Source organism: Lolium perenne, chromosome 3, assembly GCF_019359855.2.
Source record: "Lolium perenne isolate Kyuss_39 chromosome 3, Kyuss_2.0, whole genome shotgun sequence".
Lineage (NCBI taxonomy): Eukaryota > Viridiplantae > Streptophyta > Magnoliopsida > Poales > Poaceae > Lolium > Lolium perenne.
The window spans coordinates 62199191-62224620 of record NC_067246.2 but is presented as its reverse complement, the minus strand read 5'-3'; the positions used below and the strand labels follow the sequence as shown (position 1 = coordinate 62224620).

General features: G+C 43.0%; 1 protein-coding gene and 1 long non-coding RNA gene across 7 annotated transcripts; both read left to right on the top strand.

Annotated features, from left to right (window-relative positions):
* Window positions 1-9698: 9698 nt before the first annotated feature.
* LOC127341699 (uncharacterized) lies at window positions 9699-14465 on the top strand. 3 transcript variants are annotated; one of them, XM_071827968.1, is made up of 6 exons: window positions 9699-10325; window positions 10631-10874; window positions 12010-12063; window positions 12382-12471; window positions 12800-12853; window positions 13746-14465. In XM_071827968.1, the coding sequence occupies exons 2-6, from the start codon at window positions 10825-10827 to the stop codon at window positions 13825-13827; spliced, it is 330 nt and encodes a 109-aa protein (XP_071684069.1). In that variant the 5' UTR covers window positions 9699-10325; window positions 10631-10824; the 3' UTR covers window positions 13828-14465. The 3 variants fall into 3 exon arrangements, 2 of the variants coding, with proteins under 2 accessions (XP_071684069.1, XP_071684070.1); XM_071827969.1 differs by having other exon boundaries at window positions 9700-10325; window positions 14027-14465; XR_011754944.1 differs by lacking the exons at window positions 9699-10325; window positions 10631-10874; window positions 12010-12063; window positions 13746-14465 and adding an exon at window positions 12070-12246 and having other exon boundaries at window positions 12800-13080.
* Window positions 14466-17143: 2678 nt separating this feature from the next.
* LOC127341700 (uncharacterized) lies at window positions 17144-21882 on the top strand. 4 transcript variants are annotated; one of them, XR_007875765.2, is made up of 7 exons: window positions 17144-17628; window positions 18280-18591; window positions 18850-20432; window positions 20691-20811; window positions 20999-21094; window positions 21195-21321; window positions 21516-21882. It is a non-coding gene; the product is annotated as an uncharacterized lncRNA (long non-coding RNA). The 4 variants fall into 4 exon arrangements; XR_007875766.2 differs by lacking the exon at window positions 21516-21882 and having other exon boundaries at window positions 18850-19822; window positions 19923-20432; window positions 21195-21479; XR_011754943.1 differs by lacking the exon at window positions 21516-21882 and having other exon boundaries at window positions 18367-18591; window positions 21195-21479.
* The last annotated feature ends 3548 nt before the right edge of the window (window positions 21883-25430 follow it).

The following is a 25430-nucleotide window of genomic DNA, read 5'->3' as shown; positions in this document are numbered from 1 at the left end:
ATAGCAATATGAGAGTAATGGCACCAGAAAATAGTTGATACTACTTCCAATGACATATAGAACGAATATATGATGATGAGAGATGGACCGGGGTTCCCAGCGATCTACACTAGTGGTAACTCTCCAATAAGTGACAAGTGTTGGGTGAACAAATTACAGTTGGGCAATTGATAGGAATCAAAGCATTAAGATAGAACATCCAGATTATTAATTATGTAGGCATGTTTTCCAATTATAGTCGTACGTGCTCGCAATGAGAAACTTGCACAACATCTTTTGTCCTACCAGCCGGTGGCAGCCGGGCCTCAAGGGAAACTACTGGATATTAAGGTACTCCTTTTAATAGAGTACCGGAGCAAATCATTAACACTCCATGAAAACATGTGTCCCTCACATCACCGCCATCCCCTCCGGTTGTCCCGATTTCTGTCACTTCGGGGCCTTTGGTTCCGGTCAGTGACATGTGCATACAACTTGTAGATACAATCTAAGCAATAATTATAAAGCTCAAATCTAAGATCATGCCACTCGGGCCCTAGTGACAAGCATTAAGCATAACAAGATTGCAGCAACAATAACTTCACAAACTTTATAGATAGACTAATCATAATGTATCATCCATCGGATCCCAACAAACACAACACCGATTACATCAGATGAATCTCAATCATGTAAGGCAGCTCATGAGATCATTGTATTGAAGTACATGGGATAGAGAGTACCAACTAGCTACTGCTAGAACCCGTAGTCCATGGGGGAACTACTCACGGAGCATGATGGAGGCGGTGGCGTTGATGGAGATGGCTTCCGGGGGCACTTCCCCGTCCCGGCAGGGTGCCGGAACAGAGACTTCTGTCCCCCGAATTGGAGTTTCGCGATGGCGGCGGCGCCCCTGGAGTCTTTCTGGAGTTTCGTCAATTAGTACTGCGTTTTTAGGTCGGAAGGGGTTATATAGGCGAAGAGGCGGCGCAAGGGGGCGCCTGGGGGCTCCTCACCATAGGCTGGCACGGGCCCAGGCCAGGCCGCGCCGCCTTATGGTCTGGTGGCCCTCTGGCCCCTCTCCGACTCCCCTTTGGTGTTCTGGATGCTTCCGGGAAAAATAAGATGTTTGGCGTTGATTTCGTCCAATTCCGAGAATATTGCTCGAACAGCCTTTCTGGAACCAAAAACAGCAGAAAACAGGAACTGACACTGTGGCATCTTGTTAATAGGTTAGTTCCGTAAAACGCATGAAATCATCATAAAGTGCAAGCAAAACATGTAAGTATTGTCATAAAACAAGCATGGAACATCAGAAATTATGGATACGTTGGAGACGTATCAGCATCCCCAAGCTTAGTTCCTGCTCGTCCCGAGCAGGTAAACGATAAAAATAATAATTTCTGTAGTGACATGCTACTTACATAACCTTGATCATACTATTACAAAGCATATGAAATGAATGAAGTGACTCAAGGCAATAATCTATAGTTGCTAACAAATGGATAACATATAGCAAAACTTTTCATGAAGAGTACTTTCAAGACAAGTATCAAAAGTCTTGCACAAGAGTTGACTCATAAAGCAATAAATTCAAAGTAAAGGCATCGAAGCAACACAAAGGAAGATATAAGTTTCAGCGGTTGCTTTCAACTTTCAACATGCATATCTCATGGATAATTGTCAACACAAAGTAATATGATGAATGCAAATATGCAAGTATGTAAGAATCAATGCACAGTTAACACAAGTGTTTGCTTCTAAGGTGGAAGGAAGTAGGTAAACTGACTCAACATAAAGTAAAAGAATGGCCCTTCGCAGAGGGAAGCATTGATTGCTATATTTGTGCTAGAGCTTTGGTTTTGAAAATATAAAGAGAGCATAAAAGTAAAGTTTTGAGAGGTGTTTGTTGTTGTCAACGAATGGTAGTGGGCACTCTAACCCCCTTGCTAGACAAACCTTCAAAGAGCGGCTCCCATGAATTATTTTTATTTTTGGGTGGCACTCCTTCCAACCTTTTTTTCACAAACCATGGCTAACCGAATCCTCGGGTGCCTGCCAACAATCTCATACCATGAAGGAGTGCCTTTTTATTTTAGTTTTATTATGATGACACTCCTCCCCACCTTTGCTTTCTCAAGCCATGGCTAACCGAATCCTTCGGGTGCCGTCCAACAATCACATACCATGGAGGAGTGTCTATTTAGTTTAATTAATTTGGGACTGGGAATCCCATTGCCAGCTCTTTTTGCAAAATTATTGGATAAGCGGATGAAGCCACTAGTCCATTGGTGAAAGTTGCCCAACAAGATTGAAAGACAAAACACCACATACTTCCTCATGAGCTATAAAACATTGACACAAATTGAGAAGCATTTTGAATTGTTTAAAGGTAGCACACAAGAAATTTACTTTGGAATGGCAGGAAATACCACATAGTAGGTAGGTATGGTGGACACAAATGGCATAGGTTTTGGCTCAAGGTTTTGGATGCACGAGAAGCATTTCCTCTCAGTACAAGGCTTAGGCTAGCAAGGTTGTTTGAAGCAAACACAAGTATGAACTGGTACAGCAAAACTCACATAAGAACATATTGCAAGCATTATAATACTCTACACTGTCTTCCTTGTTACTCAAACACTTTTACCAGAAAATATCTAGACTTTAAGAGAGACCAATCATGCAAACCAATTTTAACAAGCTCTACGGTAGTTCTCCACTAATAGGTTTAAACTACATGAAAAAACTTAATCATGATCTACTTGAGATCTCAAAACAATTGCCAAGTGTCAAATTATCCAAGACATTATGAGGCATTTTCTGTTTCCAACCAAATAACCATAAGTATTGTAGCTTCCAACTTTTACCATTGAACATTAAAAGTAAAACGAAGAACAAGTGTTCATATGAAAAAGCGGAGCGTGTATCTCTCCCAAAAAAGGATTGCTAGGATCCGAATTTATTCAAACAAAAACAAAAATAAAAGCACACAGACGCTCCAAGTAAAGAACATATGATGTGACCGAATAAAAATATAGTTTCAATAGAAGAAACCTGATAAGTTGATGAAGAAGGGGATGCCTTGGGCATCCCCAAGCTTAGACGGTTGAGTCTTCTTGAAATATGCAGGGATGAACCACGGGGGCATCCCCAAGCTTAGACTTTTCTCTCTTCTTGATTATATATCATCCTCCTCTCTTGACCCTTGAAAACTTCCTTCACACCAAACTTCTCATAAACTTCATTAGAGGGGTTAGTACTCAAAAAAACTTGAATCCACTTTTAGTCCTGTAGTGACACATTGCAAGTACTCAATAAAACATTAGCTACAGCTCTCCACGTCTAGAAAACCTCGCTTAAAGTCCACAAGAGACAATGCAAAAAACAGAGACAGAATCTGCCAAAACAGAACAACCAGTAAAGACGAATTTTAAATAAATACTTCCGTTGCTCAAATCAGAAAACTCAAAACTAATGAAAGTTGCGTACATATCTGAGGAACACGCACGTAAATTGGCATATTTTTCTGAGTTATCTACAGAGAAAACAGCCCAGATTCGTGACAGATAGAAATCTGTTTCTGCGCAGAAATCCAAATCTAGCATCAACCTTCGATTAGAGGCTTCACTTGGCACAACAAAATACAAAACTAAGATAAGGAGAGGTTGCTACAGTAGTAAACAACTTCCAAGACACAAATATAAAACAAAGTACTGTAGCAAAATAACACATGGGTTATCTCCCAAGAAGTTCTTTCTTTATAGCCATTAAGATGGACTCAGCAGTTTTAATGATGCACTCGCAAGAAATAAGAGTTGAAGCAAAAGAGAGCATTAAAAAGCAAATTCAAAACAAATTTAAGCCTAACATGCTTCCTATGAAAATGAATCTTGTAAATAAACAAGTTCATGAAGAGCAAAGTAACAAGCATAGGAAGATAAAATAAGTGCAACTTCAAAATTTTGAGCACATAGAGAGGTGTTTTAGTACCATGCAAATTTCTACAACCATATTTCCCTCTCTCATAATAGTTTTCAGTAGCTTCATGAACAAACTCAACAATATAACTAGCACATGCAGCATACTTTTCATGATTTCCAAACATATAATTTTTATCGAGTTCAAGAATAGCGGGATTAAAACTTTCAAACTCACTTTTATCAATAACATAACATGATGATTGATCAATCTCAAGAGATATGGGACTCACAGAATAAGTCAAGAATTCTCCAATCCCATTTTCATTAGTAGTACAATTAATATTATCAAGTAACATAGGACCATCATCTAGAGCTTTATCATAAACATTTGCCAAGCAAAATTCTTTAGTACCATGCATTTCGACATCAGGCACAAATAAAGCATTATCATAAGATTTATCAAAGTAGCATGGATTATCATAGATAACAGTAGCGTAATTATTCTCACAAGTTTTACTCATAGGGAAAATTTCAAGAGAATCCACAGGAACATAACATTCAACCTCTTTCGGTAAGCATGGAGGACAATCAAATAGTGTAAGAGATGAAGAGTTACTCTCATTAGAAGGTTGGCATGGGTAGCTAATCCATTCTTCCTCCTTTTGTTCATCGCTCTCCTCTTCATTTTCATCCAATGAGCTTTCAGGTTCATCAATTTCCTCCTCTTTTTCATCCAATGAGCTTTCAGGTTCATCAGTTTCTTCTTCCACAGGTTCCTGCAAATTGTGAGTGCATTTTTGTGCATTAATGAGTCTCTCTTTATAGTCAATGATATAAGGATTATCACTGAAGCATTATATGCAACAATTAAGGATAGAAGAGACATAATCTTTAAGGTCCTTACAAACAACACAAGTTTCATAATTCTCAACCATGAAGGATTCGATCTCAGAAGCTCCCATAAATACGACAAATTGTTCTACCTCTTCGAACCCATAATGAATATAGCAATTCCGATTATAGTTTTTAATTAAAAATTCCTCACTAAAGCCACATTGAAATTTAAGATGTTTAGTATCCTGTCGAGAGCAACAGTTTATATCATGGCGTTTAAGCAAGATTTTAGCAATTGTATTTAATTTTTCCATCATAGCACTCATTACTTTACCAGTTCTTGATTCTCTATAATTTCTCCTATAAATGTTGCAAGACTACCCAGCCATCTAGGGGGTCTGAGAGGGGCAAATCAATCTAGTTCGTTCGTTTCACCAGCCACAATCCCACTTTTCACCACAGCCGTCGGATGTGGTAGTTTTTTTTCCACCTTTTGCTGCTCATTCTGAGTGCATGACGCCTGGGCCCGTGCGTTCTTGGGGCCGCTCGTCTGAGACAGCGAGCGTCCGTGCTCGCGTCCGCGAGAAAACCAAAAATGGTGAAACCCTAGCCAACCAGGAGTCTCCCTCCTCCCCAATCCGCCTACTCTTCTCCTCCAATCCCCGCTCCCCTCCTCCCGATTTTTCGAGCTCGGCGGCACGGAGGGAGAGCGGCGGGCGAGAGCGGCGTCCGGAGGAGGCCATCTGCGCGGGTGGCGAGGGGATTGAGGCGGCGGCTGGCCGGCTCAGATCCGGAGGAGGCCATCTGCGCGGGCGGCGAGGGGATTGAGGCGGCGGCTGGCCGGCTCAGAGGTCGAGCTCGCGCTGTCTCGCCCTCCTGGCCGCGTATGCGGGTACAACGGCGGCGGCTGCTTCGGGAGAGGAGGATGCGGCGGTGGTCCTCGTGGTGGAGAGCTCCATGCCGCTCCTCCGTCGCCTAGATGCGGTGGGAGCAGGAGGGCGACTTGGTTGGTGGCCGGCCTCCTCACCCAGAGGAGTGGGACGAGGGTCGTGGCGGCGGCGCCGGAGGCCGCGTGAAGCAGCAAGAGGTTGAGGTCGAGGCAGCAGCGGAGGTGATGGCCTCGGTGGACGCTAAGGAGGAGGCGCGGCTGGCCGAGGTCGTGAACTGAAGCTTCAGCAGCCTCCTCTCAATTTGCCTCCTCGCGCGGACGGAAGCACCCGTGATGGCAGGGAGCTGCTGCGGAGGCCCACTCGAGGAGACGACAGATGGTGCATGGCTCTCTCCATCTCATCTTGTCCTCTCCTCTCTCACGTATTTGGCTCTCGGGAAAGCAGATGTGACCGTCGGTGGGGAGGAGGCGAGCAAGGTGGCGACGAGGGAGGAGCAGCCTCACCGGCTCGGTCTGTGGATTCGGCGCCGGCAGATTGCTCCACGAGTAAGGCCCTCCTCTTCCTCTAAATGCATCTTCCTTCTTCCAATTCCCTCTCTCACTTTCTCTCTCTGTCTATGTGTGGATCTAGTGGTTGAGTTACTACTTCTGGTAATCATCTCTGCTTATTCATGTTTTTAATTTCATACCTACATGCCATGAATTGAGTTTATGGTTCCCCTTGAATCTGACCAGAATTGGCAGCCTGCTGCAGAGCGGGGAAGTATGCCATGAATTGAGGAAGGAGGCCGGGTGTCCCCACCTCAACGGGAGGAGGAGGAGGCCATGCGGCGGGATTGAGGCCATGGGAAGCAAGAAAACCAGAAAAACGCCCAAAACTATTGGTGAGTACCTACTTCCCCTTCGATTTCTTGACCCCACCATTATTGTTGGTATGGTTTCCACGAATCCAAGTTGCACCTTTTTGCTTTTCGTTTCTTAGGTTCTCAGGCTGCTCCCGATGCCTTATATATAGATTTTGGAGTCGGATCATCTTGAAAGTAAATTGCCCATGGTCCCTTGACTTCAGTAGCATGGGTCTCATATACTCATATTTAACAAACTATGGTTGTACATGCAGGACCATCTTACTGGCTCTTGTACATATAAGAAGATTAGCTTTAGGGCTTTGACATCCTTATCTTAATATTATGAATATTCAACGCACGAGGCCATCAAGATGACACTCATTCTTCTATCTCGTACACCAGATTGGTCTTCTAGAATCCACTACCGCAGTTGAGCTGTGGAAAAGGGGACTCGAGCAAACTTTCAGAGTACAATGTAGATCTTGCAATAACTCTATTCTACTCATTCCCCTACAACATTGGACAGGTATTTTCTCCAGATATTGTACGCGCCACGAGTCAGTCATGAGATTTAAACCTTGTTCTTATTTTTCTTCTAGATAGCGTACTTTGTGGCTAATCTTTTCAGGCTTAAAGAGAAAATTCTTTTGAGGTGCTTATGTCATTGTCATGACAAAATTGGATCGTTTGGTGCAGATTTCAAAGAAATGGAAGGTCTACTCGACAAGCTCCTTGTGCTCAAGCTGTGAAGTGGTTCATATTGCAACCAGGTGATGCTTTGTAACCTGCCAATATCCGCTCCTAAATTATCACATCATGTTAGCTGTTTAGAAGTGCCAATATCCAGGCGGTTCATTTGTTCCGATTTCTCATCGGCTGAAGCTTTTGTTACAAAAATAGCCAAAGCAATGTACTAGACCTGAAGATTTGGATAATTTGTTTCTTCGTAAATACATTTGGTGCTTTGGATTGTGAATAGTGGATTTTAAACCATTTCTCCCAAATTTGTACAACTTGCAAAGTAATACCTATTATTTAAGATCGATGAGTGTCTCGCATAAATCATTATAGATTTCAGGTTAGCTTAGTGGATCTTTTCTACCAGTTGTTAAAAGAATGCAAGGGGTTAGCTTGGTGGCGGCTGTTGATTGCTCTTGTGTCAAAGACAATGCCCATGTACGCTTGTTTGCTTCACGAGTACTACTTAATCAGAGCTAGCTAACTGGAGATCCCTTGATGCTAGCTTTGTTGTGTGCAGGTTCCACCATCCACCTAGCTAGCTTGTGTGTGAGCTCTCAAAGGATGTGCAGTTTGATCCTCATTGAGCTTGTGCCTCGTATATTAGTGATGGAGACTCGCAAAGGTTAAATACAAATATCTAAGATGGGTTATATTTACAACCCTCAGTGGTTTACTCTCTGACCTTGTGGTTTTAGGATGATTTATGTGTAAGGAATATAACCAATGTTCTTGCATCAAACTCCCAAGCTTAACCAGAATCTGTGTGCTATTTGTTGGTAGCCTAATATGTCCACTCCATATCAGTACCTCATTGTATGGTTCTTCAGTTACCATTGATGCAGCGAGTGGTTTCTAATAAATTTGTATTGATAGCTACCTCTATGTAATCTTGCTGGCAGAAAATAATTCAAACTTGACTTAGCATGTTTTAAATGGGAAATCTATCTGTCTACAGAATGCATCATATGCTGACTGCCGAGTAAGATTTCAGTATGCTTAGGAAAAACACACAACCTACAAATTTTGGATGTTTGATTGAAATGATTTTGCGGAGCAAGTTAGTAGTCCATTGTCCAAATAATAAGGTTTCACTTCTCTTGGTGCACATGAAATCTAAGAAGGGAAATATGATGCTTAGTTCCGGTTTATTTTGACTCTTTACTTCACTGTTAGCTCCCGCGCATGTACCAGCAGTATGTCTACCAATTGGCCACATATGGAAGTAATTAAAATGCGTTGATGATTTGATTAATTAACTATTTTGTGTGCCTGTTGGCTTATCTATTTGCCCTGTATTATTTGTGCGTCCAATAGATTATGTCCATCCTACTATGAGCCTTTATTATTATTGGGAGCGTCTAGGGAGCGGCCGCATGCCCGTTAGAGAATCTGAGCGGGCAACTTAAAAAGGAAACATGCTAGCTTTGTCAGTGTGAACGCCTGCTATTTATGGTGACACATCCAGTAATTATAGCACATGCACAATAATGACTGCATGCACATTAATTTTCCTTTTCAAATATTCAAAATCATATAACTTTTGCACCAGATGTCGAAATTAGGATCCGCTTTCACTTTTGAATTTCTTGCGGTGAGCTCTTCCAAACTAGATCTCATTTCTATGTATTTTGATAAAGTTTTTTCTAAAGCAACTTCTACGTGCGACAAAGCAATTATAATGCGAGACGATGCAACTTTAGTGTGGGGCGAAGCAACTTTGCTGCACAGCGTAAATCTACATTCACAACGAAAGTTGCATCGCTGGATGCCAAAGTTGCTCAGCCGTCCATCAAAAATTATTCAGTGGGCACCAAAGTTGCTTCGATGGACGCTAAAATTGGGCCGTCACAAACCAAATTTGCTCTGTCAAGTACCAAAGTTGCTCACAGGATACTAAAATTGCTCGGTCGGCGCCAAAGTTGCTCGGTCGCGCATGATAGTTCCCTGTGTTGGCACCAAAGTTGTGTCCCGGCACCAAAGTTGCTATGTTGGCACCAAAGTTATGTCGCTGGGCACCACTCATCCAAAGACATTGAAATTGCTCCAATGGACACCAAAATTGTTGTCGAGCACCAAAATTGTGCTTTCATGAACCAAAAAATGTACATGTTCGTTGCACACAAAAGTTGCTTTTCCGCACACGAAAGTTGTTTTGCTACACAACAAAGTTGCTCTGTCGCACATCAAAGTTGCTGTTTATAAAAATTCGTCAAAACATATGAAAATGTGGTCTAGTTTTAAAGCTCTCGTCGTAGGGATTCTAGAAGTGAAAACGGATTGTAATTTCGCCGCACGATTTTAAAGTTACAGCTTTTTAAATAACAAAACGTAATATCAGCTAGCCTACCATTTATGTGACAGCTGGATCTCACATGGAGCTGGTGCGTCCGCCCAGAACTTTGATTTGGCATGCGTCCGCTGGAAAGAATTCAGGATTATTATTATTCATCTTTGCGTATCTGTTTCCAATGCATGCTATTTTCTGCCTTTGTGTTGATAACAATGATTCTGTGTGCGTGGTGGTGGGTGAAAACCCTAGATCGACCCGGTGGTGCAAAAATCCCCCAACCCTCGTTCTCCTTGTTTGCCCGTGTGTGGCGGCGACGACGGCGTGCGGGAGGAGGAGGGAGGCAGAGCTGCGCCGGCCTCCCTAGGTGAAGAAAAGGAGGCTGGGGCGCAGCGTGGAGGTGGCGGCCATCCCGGCTCTGGATGCGAGGCACGCGATGCATCGCGGGTTGAGGGAGCAGTGATGGGCTGGCGGCGGCGACGATCTCTCCACCTTGCCGGCGTCGCGCCTCCTCGTCTCCGACCCCGAGAACCAACCCGCATCGGCAGCGGTAGGTCGCTGCTGGTCACAGGGAGACGACACACCGGAGGGGGATTTGGCTGTGTTGCCTGGCGGAGATGATGCAGAGGCGGAGGAGATGAATCCTCCAGCCGACGACCCACGGTGGAGTCTTGGCCGCAGAGGTCGCGGACGCCTTCCCGTCCTTGAGCCATCTCCCCTCCGTGGTTGGCGGCGCAGAGCAGAGTGACGAGCCGCAGGAGCTCGCCGGGCGTCTGCTCGCCACCTGCGGGGGGCACGGTCCCGTCCCCCAGTTCTCCGTCAGGCAGGTACTCTCATGCTTCCTCTCCTGGTCTCCCCTTAATCTTGGTCTGCCCTTAATTTTTTTGCTGCTACTACTCGTGTTCTTGTTTGTTGATTTGGGCTACAGCTTGCCTCAAGTCCTCGCTTGTTCTAGGACTTCATCTTCCGTGCTTGATTGAGCTCCTTCGAGTCCCACTTCAGATTAGTATTGCAATCCATAAGACCTTAGATGACCGACCACACACACAGAGCGTAGTATATTCAATCAACAGTTGTCTACTTTGCATTTTTGAGCTGCTAACAAAGAAATGCATTACTCTGTTGCTGGCAGCATGTGACGCCGTAATCCGACGATGAAGGAGAGGAGCTCTCTATGTGATAGTGCAGCAGATGGAAATTGGGTTTCCAAATACAAAAGGAAGCGAAGCAAGTTAACAGCAGCTAGCTCATCAAATGAGCATGAGGCTGCATCACCAACGCCGGACTCTCTCATGAACAATGGTTCCATAAAGAAGAGGTCCAAGCATGACGCTGGCATTTCTACGTCGACCAAGAAGATACGAGGGCATGATGGGGTGAATTCCTATCTTTTCTTTAGTTGACGTATTAGTCAATCTTGTGGATATTGTTTGCGATCTACTTTCTCCATCCATTCATATTTATAAGACCTATATTAACCAGGCTCATAGATTAAGAAAGCTCTAAGATTGAAAAATTCACCAAACGGAAATGAACCCTTTCTAATATGTTCTCTGGAAATATGACACAATAATTTGCGAGGTTGGTATGCTTGCATTAACTATGCGTGCATACCTTATAATAATTTTGAGCAATGTTGGAAGACTAATAGGCATATAAAACGAACTAAGGAAGTACTTCATGTGTTGCTCTTACATGTAACGTGAGCTAAAGGCCAAAACAATGATGTAATCACATTTCCAGGTTAGCCAATGTGTGAAACGCTTACGCATTGACCACACATACTATGCCGTTGATGAAACTACTGGAATTTAAGAGTTCTGAACATCTCTTCGCAAATACTTTAGTGAAACTTTTCAGAAGTAGGAACTTACATGTTGTATTAGCTTGTGAACTCTCCCATGCCTGCAACAGTTTGTCATATCTGTAAATGCACGCTGATTTGGAATTCACCGGGTTACTATGAGCTATTTTGGTGCTATCGTGTTTAGGATGTAAACTATAATGGAGTGACGGATCTTATTAGGTCATCATGGATACGAGTGGAGTGCTAACTATCAATCTTGGTTGTGTGCTGCTAGATCTGCTGCTGCCAAGCCTGCCTGCTACTTGCAATGCTGCTATGTGCTACTAGATGTTGCTTAGCCATAGGGATGAGCATCGGCATGAATGATGTATCTCACGTATCTCGCTGATGATCTCGTCTCTGCCTCTTGCTTTTCATACAATTCAACTTCTTTTAGTTCCCGATGTTTATTCTGAGCAAAATACTGAAGGAATATTGCTTGCATACTGCTATTGCCCGCTGATTCTTCTTCTACCCAACCAAACACTCAGCATGGGCTTCACTGTTTATATATAGAACTCTTCAAGCTATTTTATTTATGCTTGGAATTCACTCATTAGTACATATATGCGGATAGTATTTTTCTTTCACTCTGACCAGTAAGCAACATATACCGTTTTCTGCTTTTGTTGTCTTTTCCATAACATTCTTTCGTCTCAAAGCAGTGGATCAATGGTGCTCCATAACCAGGGCCTTCAGCGCGGTTGTTTCAAGATGAGGTCAGTTTTTTCGCCATATGTGTAGCCTTGCAGTTCTACAACCTAAGATATATGTTTGGATGTGTTTGATTCAAACATACATATTCAGAAACCGTTGTGTATTTCAGAACTATAATTTATCTTAATTAGGTTATAGTTTGGTGTTCTTTTTGACTAGGCTCTACATGCTGCTTTGGCTATCAGGTGAACCTATACTAAATTTCTTCATGTGCTTATCACTAGCCTTTATTATGGATGATGTACTCACATTTGAACTTATTGCTACACTATGATGTGTAATAAAACTAATATGTACCCTCTCTTTCTCTTTTTGTGTAGTGATTTGGCCGCTCAAGCATTGCTAGAGGACTTTTTAGGAAGCTGCATTGACATATGCAGATTTACTAATTATCGGAATACTCTTTCAAGGTAAGAATATGGAGCCAAACTTGGAAATGTTCTTTTTTGTTATTTCAATTCTTTTAGTTCCCGCTGTTTATTCTGAGCAAAATACTGAAGGAAGATTGCTTGCATACTGCTATTGCCCGCTGATTCTTCTTCTACCCAACCAAACACTCAAAGCATGGGCTTCATCTGTTTATATATAGAACTCTTCAAGCTATTTTATTTATGCTTGGAATTCACTCATTAGTACATATATGCGGATAGTATTTTTCTTTCACTCTGACCAGTAAGCAACATATACCGTTTTCTGCTTTTGTTGTCTTTTCCATAACATTCTTTCGTCTCAAAGCAGTGGATCAATGGTGCTCCATAACCAGGGCCTTCAGCGCGGTTGTTTCAAGATGAGGTCAGTTTTTTCGCCATATACTTCCGTGACAAGTAATGTTGCCATGATTTCCAATGGAGATGATTATATAGGGTGTGTAGGCTTCTTGTAAACATGTCTCCCTTGTGAATATAGACTGCCAATCCTCCTATACCTACAAATGCGGAGCCTGAATCGGTAGCTGCACAGGGGATCTTAGATTATTTGTGTTAGTATGTAGGTTATTTGTACCTACAAATCCCCGCTGCGTTCCGGATTATGGATTGTGCTGAACAAGGTCAAACTATTTGTGTTAGCCTGTAGGTTGCTCTGTGTAATCACTCGAAGCAGTGGTTTTGTTATTTTCACTTGTCACTTTCCTGTAGCTATCTTTGTACACCTTCCTAAGTCCTTCCTAATTCCATACCCTTGAAGCATTTTAAGATTGAGGCTTCAACTGTAACACAGTATGGCATTTTTTCACTATCTGAACTATAGTAATGAATATGTAAGTATTGGTGATCTTACATTTTGCAGGCAGGTCAAGTTCTTGCTGTATCTTATCAGCATATAAACCTACTAACCGATATTTTAGTAGAACAAGAATCGTTCTTGAATACTTTGCTTGTGATAGGCTGTAGCATGCCTATTTAGTATATCATGGGTTACTCGAGTTCCAATTTATTTCTGCATCTTTATATTTAGCCACTGCTATGCACCAAAATGATCTGTTTTCTGGTTGATATTTGCGGGCATACAGCTTTTCATTCATGAGTTCTTATTGTTTTTCGAGGAACTTTGATTTTATTCAATTTTGGGTATTTTAGTACATCAGGACGATCCTTCAAAATTTCTCATCCACTGGCATTGACTTATTTACCCATACTCGTGAACTTACAAGAATATTAAAATCATTATTGCTGGTGGTCTGCAGGTATAATAGAAACTCAAGCACACTGCATTGTTCTGGTGTAGTGTTTAAGCCTTTATGGGTTAAGATTTTAATCAAAGATTAATTTAAAGGAAGAGATGCAGAAGTAGTCAATTCTATGGTAACCACGGCACAGTACTATACCTATAATCTTGATGGATGCAATGACTTTTTGATTTCCATGTGGAAAAAGTTATTCAGCTCTGGTTGGCTATTCGGTACTGTTTTTTTTATTAGTAATGTTGTTGAAGTACAAACTTTCACCAAAGACATCAGCTCAGCAGTGGGCGGTGTCGATGATGACATGGGATCCCCAGATCCAGACATTGTAGATTCCGATGGCATCACTACTGATAAACCGTCGGTGGAGCGCGAGGCGTATGAAGAGGTCAAGCTCGAGAAGGACCATGCCGCGAAGGAGATGAAAGCCCCTAAGGCGAAGATGGCAGCTTTGAGTGAAGCTTTGAAGGCAGTGGACATCGAGATAGAAGAGTTGGAGTCGAGTGTGAAGAATAATGCACAAGCTATGCATCATATAGTGAATGCACCATGGTGACTGTCAACAATATTTGCGCGGCTTCAGTAACATATTTTTGTTTCTGTTTTGAGAACATCTCCGGGGACATTTTTTGTTTCGGTGTGAGAACAACTTCAGTTACTATGGTACTGTTTTTGGTGCAACAAAAATATAGATTTAAGCATGTAAATAAATTAGCTGTTAAATTGCCATCCTAATGTGAGCATCCATTCGCATATTAAACGCTTTCATTTGCACTTACTTAGGCATTTCTTGCTCTAAAAGCACATGGTTAGTGGTTCATGTACTAATTATTTTATTTGCGCGGTACCGCAACGGGTAATTTAGAGGATACTTAATAAGCCTCATATTTGATATGTATATAGCAAGTAAGACATGAAAATCATGTATATTAGCATCTATTGACATATTATTAATATGTTTTCGGTTGCACTGATTTAGACATTTCTTACACTGAAAACACATGGTTAGCAGCTGCTATTTGCGCGATAGCGCAACCGGTCATCTAGTTATTATAACATTCTATAAGTTCCAAGTAGGTTGTAGGTTCTCCCATAACAGCAGTTTTTAATTTTTCGATTTTTCAAATTTTTATGGATTTTTGGGTATATGAGGAAAATAAAACAAGACAAAAAGAAACTAAGCAAAGTAATACTAGACAGAAATAGACTAAGCACAAATAAACTAGACAAAAGTAAACTAAGAAAAACAAAATAAAATAAAACAGAGAGAGAGGTAGAGTGTACTCCCCAGGTGAACTTATGAGTAGAGCTATGCCTCCCCGGCAACGGCGCCAGAAAACAGTCTTGATGACCCACAAGTATAGGGGATCGTGATAGTCTTCGAGGGAAGTAAAACCCAAATTTATTGATTCGACACAAGGGGAGGTAAAGAATACTTATAAGCCTTAACAACTGAGTTGTCAATTCAGCTGCACCTGGAAAAGCACTAGCAACAGGGGTGATGTGAAAGTAGCAGTAATATGAGAGCAATAGTAATAGTAACACAGCAGCAGTAATAGCAATATGAGAGCAATGGCACCAGAAAATAGTTGATACTACTTCCAATGACATATAGAACGAATATATGATGATGAGAGATGGACCGGGGTTCCCAGCGATCTACACTAGTGGTAACTCTCCAATAAGTGACAAGTGTTGGGTGAACAAATTACAGTTGGGCAATTGATAGGAATCAAAGCATTAAGATAGCACATCCAGATTATTAATTATGTAGGCATGTTTTCCAATTATAGTCGTACGTGCTCGCAATGAGAAACTTGCACAACATCTTTTGTCCTACCAGCCGGTGGCAGCCGGGCCTCAAGGGAAACTACTGGATATTAAGGTACTCCTTTTAATAGAGTACCGGAGCAAAGCATTAACACTCCGTGAAAACATGTGTCCCTCACATCACCGCCATCCCCTCCGGTTGTCCCGATTTCTGTCACTTCGGGGCCTTTGGTTCCGGACAGTGACATGTGCATACAACTTGTAGATACAATCTAAGCAATAATTATAAAGCTCAAATCTAAGATCATGCCACTCGGGCCCTAGTGACAAGCATTAAGCATAACAAGATTGCAGCAACAATAACTTCACAAACTTTATAGATAGACTAATCATAATGTATCATCCATCAGATCCCAACAAACACAACACCGATTACATCAGATGAATCTCAATCATGTAAGGCAGCTCATGAGATCATTGTATTGAAGTACATGGGATAGAGAGTACCAACTAGCTACTGCTAGAACCCGTAGTCCATGGGGGAACTACTCACGGAGCATGATGGAGGCGGTGGCGTTGATGGAGATGGCTTCCGGGGGCACTTCCCCGTCCCGGCAGGGTGCCGGAACAGAGACTTCTGTCCCCCGAATTGGAGTTTCGCGATGGCGGCGGCGCCCCTGGTGTCTTTCTGGAGTTTCGTCAATTGGTACTGCGTTTTTAGGTCGGAAGGGGTTATATAGGCGAAGAGGCGGCGCAAGGGGGCGCCTGGGGGCTCCTCACCATAGGCTGGCGCGGGCCTAGGCTAGGCCGCGCCGCCTTATGGTCTGGTGGCCCTCTGGCCCCTCTCCGACTCCCCTTCGGTGTTCTGGATGCTTCCGGGAAAAATAAGATGTTTGGCGTTGATTTCGTCCAATTCCGAGAATATTGCCCGAACAGCCTTTCTGGAACCAAAAACAGCAGAAAACAGGAACTGGCACTGTGGCATCTTGTTAATAGGTTAGTTCCGGAAAACGCATGAAATCATCATAAAGTGCAAGCAAAACATGTAAGTATTGTCATAAAACAAGCATGGAACATCAGAAATTATGGATACGTTGGAGACGTATCACCGGTGTGCGGGGAACACGACACTACACAGGAGATGGTCGTAGCCATGTTGGGTTGATATGGTTGTGCTGGACGGCGTAGGGTTCGATGAATCAGGTGATCTCTGCCTCCCAGTCGCGTTGGAGGACGTGCAACCACTCTTGGTTATTCGGCATCCAAGCCAAGTCGTTCAAATGTGCCGACAGCAGAGCTGCACCCGGCACTGTGGATGAGGGAGCGGAGCTCCACACTGTTGGGGTTATGTCGAATATGGTATACCACGGTAGGGGCTTAACCTGGCAAGCCTGCGTGGCCACTTGGGTGGTGAAGCCGGCTATCATACGTCTTTAGGGCGAGAGACAGTACTGTACTTTGTGCTGGTATTGTGAATTCTAGCAGGACATAACAATCCTCCACCGACTTATACAGCCCCGAGCATCCCGTTGTATATCTCTATCTCTACTACTTAAAAAGAACGAACCTGTTTCCCCTTCTCCCTCAGTTTGATCGTCCCTTCGTCGTCCACCCGACTGGGCCAGGCAACATGGGCCGCCCGACTGGTAGTGGCTGACCGTCTGTCGTTTGGTTTCGAACCCCACTCCCCTCACCTTCCTCTCTATCGTACGAACCAGAGCCGCCGTTGCCTAGGGTTCGCACCGCCGCCGCATCCTTCCACGCCGCCTCCCGATGCCGCTCTCGATGGCGCCATCACCAATCCCACGCCGCTCGACCGCGCACTGGTACTCTAGGTGGAGATTGGGTAGTAGAGATTGGAGAGATGGATGGGGATGCGAGGAGCTCGGCCATGGGGACTGGGAGGAGGTCAGCCACATGGTCTGTGAGGAGCTAGGTCGCAGGGACGGGATTAGCTCGCCAGAAGGACATGAGGAGCTCGGTCATGGAAAGGAGGGGAGCAGAAACCTGCCTCATCGCCACCGTCTGTGACCACTATCCACACCTCTTTCAGGGCCACTAGAGTCAAGCTCTGATCTCCCTCTACCCAACTACGTCCCCAGCTTCACTCTGCCAGGTGAGAAACACTCTGATTAGTACAGTAGTTGCTCATCTTAGAAGATATCCTGTACAATGCTCTGTCTAATCTGCATATTATTCAGAAAAGCCTACTTCATTGTCAGTCGAGATCTGAGGTACTGAGTTAGTACAGAAAAAAAGTTTATCTTACAATGTTCGCTTGCTCTGTTATTCTCCATGGAACGGGTTTACAAATGTACTTTATGACATGTCAAATTGGTCCAAGAGCATTGTTGAAATAGCATGACAAATGGTGTCTACAGTCAAAATCAATAGGAGTCATTTCGAATACCTTTTAAAATCTTCTGGGCTCAACTTCAAAAGTATGAACCACTACTGGGCTCTTTTCTCGCTGAGGTTTTGCCGTTTTGAGCAGGGTTAGCGGATTAATAAATAAAACATAGAATATTTCCTACGATCCGCGGCTGGTTGAATATGCTTTACTTACGTGTTGGTTTGTTGCCCGACATACTATTTTCCGTGATGTGATCACAATAGATGTTTTTGTTACACATGATCAATTTTGCATCTCACAGTAGAAATCTTGGAAAAAAAATCCACACACGCATTTGAACCTTCATGCTTCCTTCTTGCCATTCATCTTGTCAAGTACTGCCACTAATTCAACCCTTGTAACCATTCCTTGCAGCTGAGATGATGAACTTTTGATTGCAAATTACCAGAAGGTTTGCTCACCATCTATGTGCACGAAGCTGACACTAACTTTAGATTTCAGGGAGTGGTAAAGCAGAACACACGGATAACAGTTATGGTGTGGTGATGTCGAGCTGTTTGGAATAGAGCACGGAAATGCTAGAGTGTTTAGATGCTGCTAGAGAGCTCTGTATTGAAAAATCTTTTATGCACGATGCCAAGATGACAGTTGGGTGCACAAAACCAAGAGAAACGGAACATGCATATGAAAGCAGTCTCCAGTAAAGATATGTTTGAAATCAGAAAGGTGAGAATCTGCTTGATTGTTGCATATGCAGGCTGTGTAGAGTTCCTTTCGTAAAATGCTGGTAAGACCGTAAGACAGTTAAGCTCTGTCTCCTTAATATCTGCTTGAATGTCGCGTACACATATATGGACTTTTAGATATATAGTAAACTCATGCTCATGATTCTATCTTCTTTTAATATTTGCATTATTTTTCTGAAATTTTTGCACTAAGTTATTTATTATATTCAGAGAATATGGTATTACACATGTATTGTAGATTGGATCTGTTATCATGATGTACGAGGGAAAACACAGCCATGAAGTTTGAGCAGCCAGAAATAGCAGGCATGTGAGCTCTGGTTCTGGCACTCGCAGAACGCCACCATCTCCACCTTAGGTAAATCTCTCATAGCGATGGTATTTATCTTCTAGCAGATGGTATTTATTCATTATGATATTGAGATGAATTAAGATTCTCTCCATGGGCTTCGTGAAATTAAGATTAAAAATCACATGCACAATAATTTTCTACACATCTTGCAGCAGGAAGGTGTGAGTCCACAACCCAGTGCTTCTGTTGGAGTAGTTAAATCTGAAGCAATTTCGAAAAATGAAGCCCTGAGACATCCAGAAAACTTGAAAGTGCAACATGGTCATATTATCCCCTTCTAACATAGAAACATCGTGCACCGCCAGATTTGGACCCTTTTTGTCTTTTTTTCTTCTAAACTAGATGTTTAGTGTCTGCAACTCGTTATGCAGAATATAGAAAATAGCAAAATGGATGGTCTTTCCTTCATGCAGCGTCTAACTTTTCTATCAAGAAATGAACTTCTTCTATTTGATTCGGTGATAGGTTCCTATTTTTGTTTCTGACCAAAACGTAGGCACTCGTTTGTTGGCCCGGACTTCAGAATAGATAGCTGAATATATAATCAGATATACATCAGCTTTCCATAGTTTCTGTCATATCATCATTTTCAGTAATCGCAATAAGCAAAGGTTGATGGACAGTACTCGCAATAGACTGGTATTCATGTTTCTAAATAGTTTAGATCTTAATGACATGCTAAGCAAAGAGAGAACTGCAGTTTATGATTTATCGAACTGCTGACCATGTACATGTCATGTGTAAAACTGAAACTAATGAACATGAGCGAAGAAGTGTTCTCTTAATTGGCCTTATCACAATTCTGAATACCACGAGTTCCACTCATCCACGCGGCCACGAGACGGACCTCCTGTTTCTGGTACGCTCATTCTTCCTCCCAGATCGGAATCTAGGATTCATGCTGGTTGGGCAAAAATTGGGAGCACTGGATTTTGGGTTTACTATTACTTGGATTTTAGGTTTTCATCAGCGGGTTCTCGCGCGACTCCTCGGGGAGGGTGGTTTGGGTGCGTGTTCAAGGGCATGCTGGGCAATATCCTGCTTGATGACAACTTCGAAGATTATGTTATGTACTTCTTACACTGCACAAAGCAAAACTGCGGTGATCTTTCTGAAAATATTTGTTGTTGTGTGCATGGTATGTTGAGTTCCTGATGAGTTCTGGATGTCGTGTTCATAATCCAGGTCGCTTGTGATGGGCACATTTCGGTAAATCATCTTTGCAGGAGATCTACTTTGCACGATGCACATCTCACCATGGACCCTCTTCGACTGTCTTTCAGTTTGTTAGCATTCTATACAGCTTGGCCCTAAACAATGTGGACCTGACCAACGACGTGCAACCTAGGATAAGCCAGCTGTCTCGAACAGGACGGACATTGGGCAGTTCCAGAGGATGGCCTTCGACATCCATGATTTCAGCTCCAAGTATACCCACTCCAGAGTTGATGTTTCCTAATTATAATGGGGTATATAATACACTCTTTGGTATTATGCTATCTATATGTTAGTCATGGTTAGTTGCTCTGATATGAATTCCTCAACAAAGTTCAGTAGCATAGTTCTTGTATAATCTTATAAGAGCAATTTCCATGAAACAGCGTGATGCAAGATTACACCTTCAGTCATAGTTTAAGCTATCATCTGTATATGGAATCTTAGGGACTGTTTAGTACTCCGTATAACATTTATCTCTAACTGACCATGTACTCACGTCCCTTTTTCAGCTTGAGTTTACTTCTGCTATAGTTAATTTTAAATAAACACCGGTTGTCGTGTGGACAACTCCTGAGGTCAAGATGACAAAAGATTGCTAGAAGACTTGTGGATTTAAGTCTAGCACGCAAGGTAATAAAATCAGTTGAGTTCTTGTGCGACCAGATACTACCTAGAAGATATAAAGGTGTAGAACAAATAAACATCTATTCCTTTTCTAGCTATGAATTGCTGTCCAACCTTTAAGTAGGTCAAAATGGTGGCATTTGTTCTGTATTTTATGTTGGAGTTTGACCGGTAATTTATCAAACTGGTTTAGAAGCTCGCCACAGACCGTGTGCACCTGGAGGTGCTCAAAATACGGCACGAGTCGTCGGAAGCCCGCGAGAACATCATGCATGCCCGCCTCCTCCAGGTAATTCTCTACTTGACCGCAAGTTCCTTCTTGATTTATTTCTTGGGATTGTTTGGGCCTGATGGATGTTGTTTAATGCATTGGTGGCTTCGGACGGCAGGTGGTGGCGACCAGGAGGAGGTGGAAAACGGCCTATGCCGAGCTACCTCCTGGCGGTAATCTATCAGGGGGAGATTGCTTGATGTGGATCTCTTGTGTGCAGAAATCAAGTCTGATTCTGAGAATGGGTAACAAATCCATTGCATGCCCGTTTGTAAATTGCCTTGTAAAATAGGTCTACTTTTATGTTTATTATACAAGAAAAATTTCAGATTGTTTGGATACATGCGATCTTTTGAAGTTATTTCACGTTATTGGTGGGATGCGTGTATCAAAGAGAAATATTGTGATATACTGACACTGGATCAATTTTCACATGTAGGTGCGGGAGGCGAGTGCGAGATTTTAGACTGGTTTTGTTACTTACTGTTGCAGCTGATCGTCACCTTGAGCTAGATGATGCTGGACCTAACCAAGTGATCAATAAGATGCTTATGACCAAACTAAAATTACGAATACAAATTCTTTTGATGAAAAATGTTCCCGTTCTGGAAATAACTTCATAATTCCATGGGGCTTCACTTCGACGACTCCATCTGATGTATGCGACAACCTCACCAGCCTTGATGATGCCGGCAGATGTGCCTTGGAGTATCCCAGGCTCAAGAATGGTTCCCTCTTAGCCAATGTTTGTATATGCACCAATTAAATAATCAAAACAAATTATGTACATGATTTTTTTTCCCGTAGCAACGCACGGGCATTTGTGCTAGTCTCCACCATAAATCCTAGCCGTGAGAATCCCTCGTGACACTAATCACAGTGTAGCACCCTAGAATTGGATTTTTTTTTTTACCGGAGAGCAGGAGATCATGCGCGCATGCCCCAGGTTTCTACTGCTTTTTGGCTGAAACTGACAATTTTTTAAGCAGTAATTAAGGCGGTTCTACAAAATCATGAGTGATTACTTGCAATCTTGGTGGATCGCATACGAGCGGTATATGGAGGCGATTGATTTGTGCCTTACCACCGGCCACCGGAAATATGCATTGTACGTAGGAGTAGTAACGGAAAAAATCATTTTGGAAACGGCAAGAGAAATTAATCTGATTAAATTTGGTCCTGTTTAATCTTCCTTTTTATCCCATTCCAACCATATGGATCACGAGTGAGGTTCACGACCATCATGTGTAGGTGTAGTCGTGTAGGAGGTAGACGGGCATTTAGCATTTATCTATTTCTTAGGCGAATGGCAGGTGTTCAGAAAATCAAGCAAGAATTGATCATCGTTAGAGCATCTCTCTCGGCCCTCTTCTTACAGTAGACGGCAGCAACGTCGATATAGCGCTCTATTGAGAGCACCGACATTGGCTCCTTAGGATCGTTGTCCCACACCGGCGAATCCAATACAGCCAGGCCCCATTTTTTTTGGATTTTTAAAAACTACAATAACTTGAAAAGATGCAAAAGTTCATTCGAATTTATACATAGTTCTCGGAATTTGAACTTAATATATATACACACACACATATAACCTAACTATTGACAAAAGGCGTTGTAGTCGAGGTTGTCCGCGTCATCGTTGCCGTCGTTGTCGCCCATGCATGCCTTGTTGAAGCTGGCGTCCTCGTCCTCTGTCTCGGCATTTGGTGCTGAAGCTGGCGTCTCCTCCATGAGGTTGACGATGTTCCCACTTTCCATCCAGGGCCGGCTCTGGCCCAGGGCAAGAGGTGCGACGGCCCGGGGCCCAGGCATTACAGGGGCCCATATCTGCTACGTACTATGTATAGGGAATACTAGAAGGAAAGAAAAAGGCCCATTTTCTTGATGCGCACAGCTAGGCCCAGGTGAAAATAGCTTCCCCTTGATCGCAGTTATTGACGTTTCCTTTCCCTCGATCCAATCACACACAGAGGTCCTCGTCTGCCACCTCGCCTCCCTCGCCTCATCCCTTAAAATCTCTATTTCGCTAATCACATAGTCACAATTAGTCTGAGCTGGAGGCACCAGAGTACGGAATTGGGGAGCGATCAAGATCAAATGGTAAAATCTCGAAGGTAAACTCACCAAGGCCATGCTGGCCTACTCTAGCTTTTCGTGCTCATACACATTATAAATCTGTGAACGTTTGTTCTTAGTTTCTTTTTACAATAATGGCAGGCTGCAGCTGCCTCAGTTTAGTTTTTACGTTTTTGTGGAGGAGACAGACTTGTTGCGTCAAAAAATGCACCAAATTCTCGTTTCTCATGATTACTTAGGCTTGGAGGTCTATTTGCACGCCATTTCTCATTTTTATTCGTTGTAGCTTCTATGATACATGGTCTCGGACGAAGATGAGAAAATTTATCAGATTTTGTAGCTATCGAAAAAATATCGGTGTTAATTAATTCACAAAAATTATCCATACATATATGCAATCGATTTTTTTTTCATTGGGCCCATTAATCGAGTTCGCCCCGGGGCCTTTGAAATCCTAGAGCCGGCCCTGTTTCCATCGACCACTACCATTCATCGAATCAATCTCTCGCCAGCGGGACGTCGTTGAAGTAGCGGCCCAGTAGCACCGCTAGCCCAATGCGTCTTCAGGGTCGTCATGCACGCGATACGTCCATGGAGCACCAGCTCGAGCTCCCACTAGGCATTCTCCATCTTCATCGGCGACGGGGGGAGGACGAGCTTCTCCTTAGGGCACCGAGGGTAAATGCGCTCGCGCGGCAGCGAAGGATGAGCCCTCCTTCGCTGCCTTCTCCTTCATCGGGCGAAGGAGTACCAGCACTGAAGAACCGCGCGACAGGGTTGACATGAAGATTGCATCGGTGTGTCGTGGCGACAGGTACAACACTAATAAGCATTGGCGCGGCGAAGATCCCAACAAGCTCGAGTGCGATGTTGACCTCGTCAGTGCAGGGAAAGCCGGTATATGTAAAACAAGACGCTACGCAGGAGACGGCCGTAACCATGTTGGGCGAGCATTTGGCTAACTTCTCATCAGTTGGCGCCCGTAGGGGCCAACAAAGCAGGCGATCTCCGCCTCCATTTCGCGCTGAAGGAGGCGCTACCATTCTGGCCTATTTGGTGCCCAGGCCCGGCCTTTCAGTTGCGCCCGGCACTGTGCGATGAGGGAGCGAAGACCTGCCCTGTCGGGGTTATGCGAATATGGTATACCATGGAAGGGGCTTTAACCTGGAAAGCTCGTGTTGCTAGAAGATGGAGGCCCATCCGAGTAAAGAAGACCCAGGCCGGTTTCCAGAAGGCTCGGGAAGAAGAAAGACTTGTAACTCAACATACGGCTACTTGCCGACATAGTCTAGGACTTCGTAGTCGGTTAGATTTTTACCTCCATCATTACCCTTTGTCTTGGCGCCATTCTAAGCCGGCATAGTGAACGCCTTTAGGGAGCGATACAATACCTCTTTGTAATATGTAGTTTGTCATGGTACAGGGAATTTCTAGCAAGAACTAGCGGTCCTCCATCGAGGGGAAGTAACCTGGGTAAATCTCCGAGTTCACCGTCTCGAGCATCCCGTCGTATATCTCCACCATAAACCCTAGCCGCGAGAACCCCCTCATGGCACTATCGTTATCAAGGTGTAACACCCAAGAATAGGACAACGGCAAATGGGTAGATGTGTTATTTGTGCATTGCATCTCATGCATTCATAAAATGTGTGTAATTTTGAACTTTTCAAATTGAAGTGCAAAGTGGTTCAAATTTGAATTCTAGAGTTGGATTGACTAAGTAAACCCAAGGAATTGAATATGAACTCTGTAGTTTCTAAGGGGCTAAGTCATTAACAAGATAATTAACACACATATACATCTAACACAATAATTGATTTGAGTTCAAAACTGGTAGTTGAATAATTCAAACGTGAATTCCAATTTCAAATAACCATAACTAATAGAATTAAATTCATAAAATTATGAAACCAATTTTTATGGAATAGAATTTTATTTCCAATCATAATACAGTCTTTACAAAGTCATTTATATGGGAAATCAAAATAAAATAAAACTATAGATGGAAACCCTTTTTTTTTACATGATAGATGGAAACCCTAGTTACAAAATACCAAGTCCTAGACTAAACCAAAGCCGAGAATCTAAAGTACTACCTAGACACCGCCAGCACCACCACTACAAGAAAACATATGTTGATTTGCACACCTTATGGCCACCATTTTCAAGTATTTTTCCTAGTCATCAGTATATGCAGAACCTGTAGATCATAAACACCAAAGACAAACCATTCGTTAGGGTTAGAATGTTGGGGTGAATCCATTTTTCTTTAGGATCT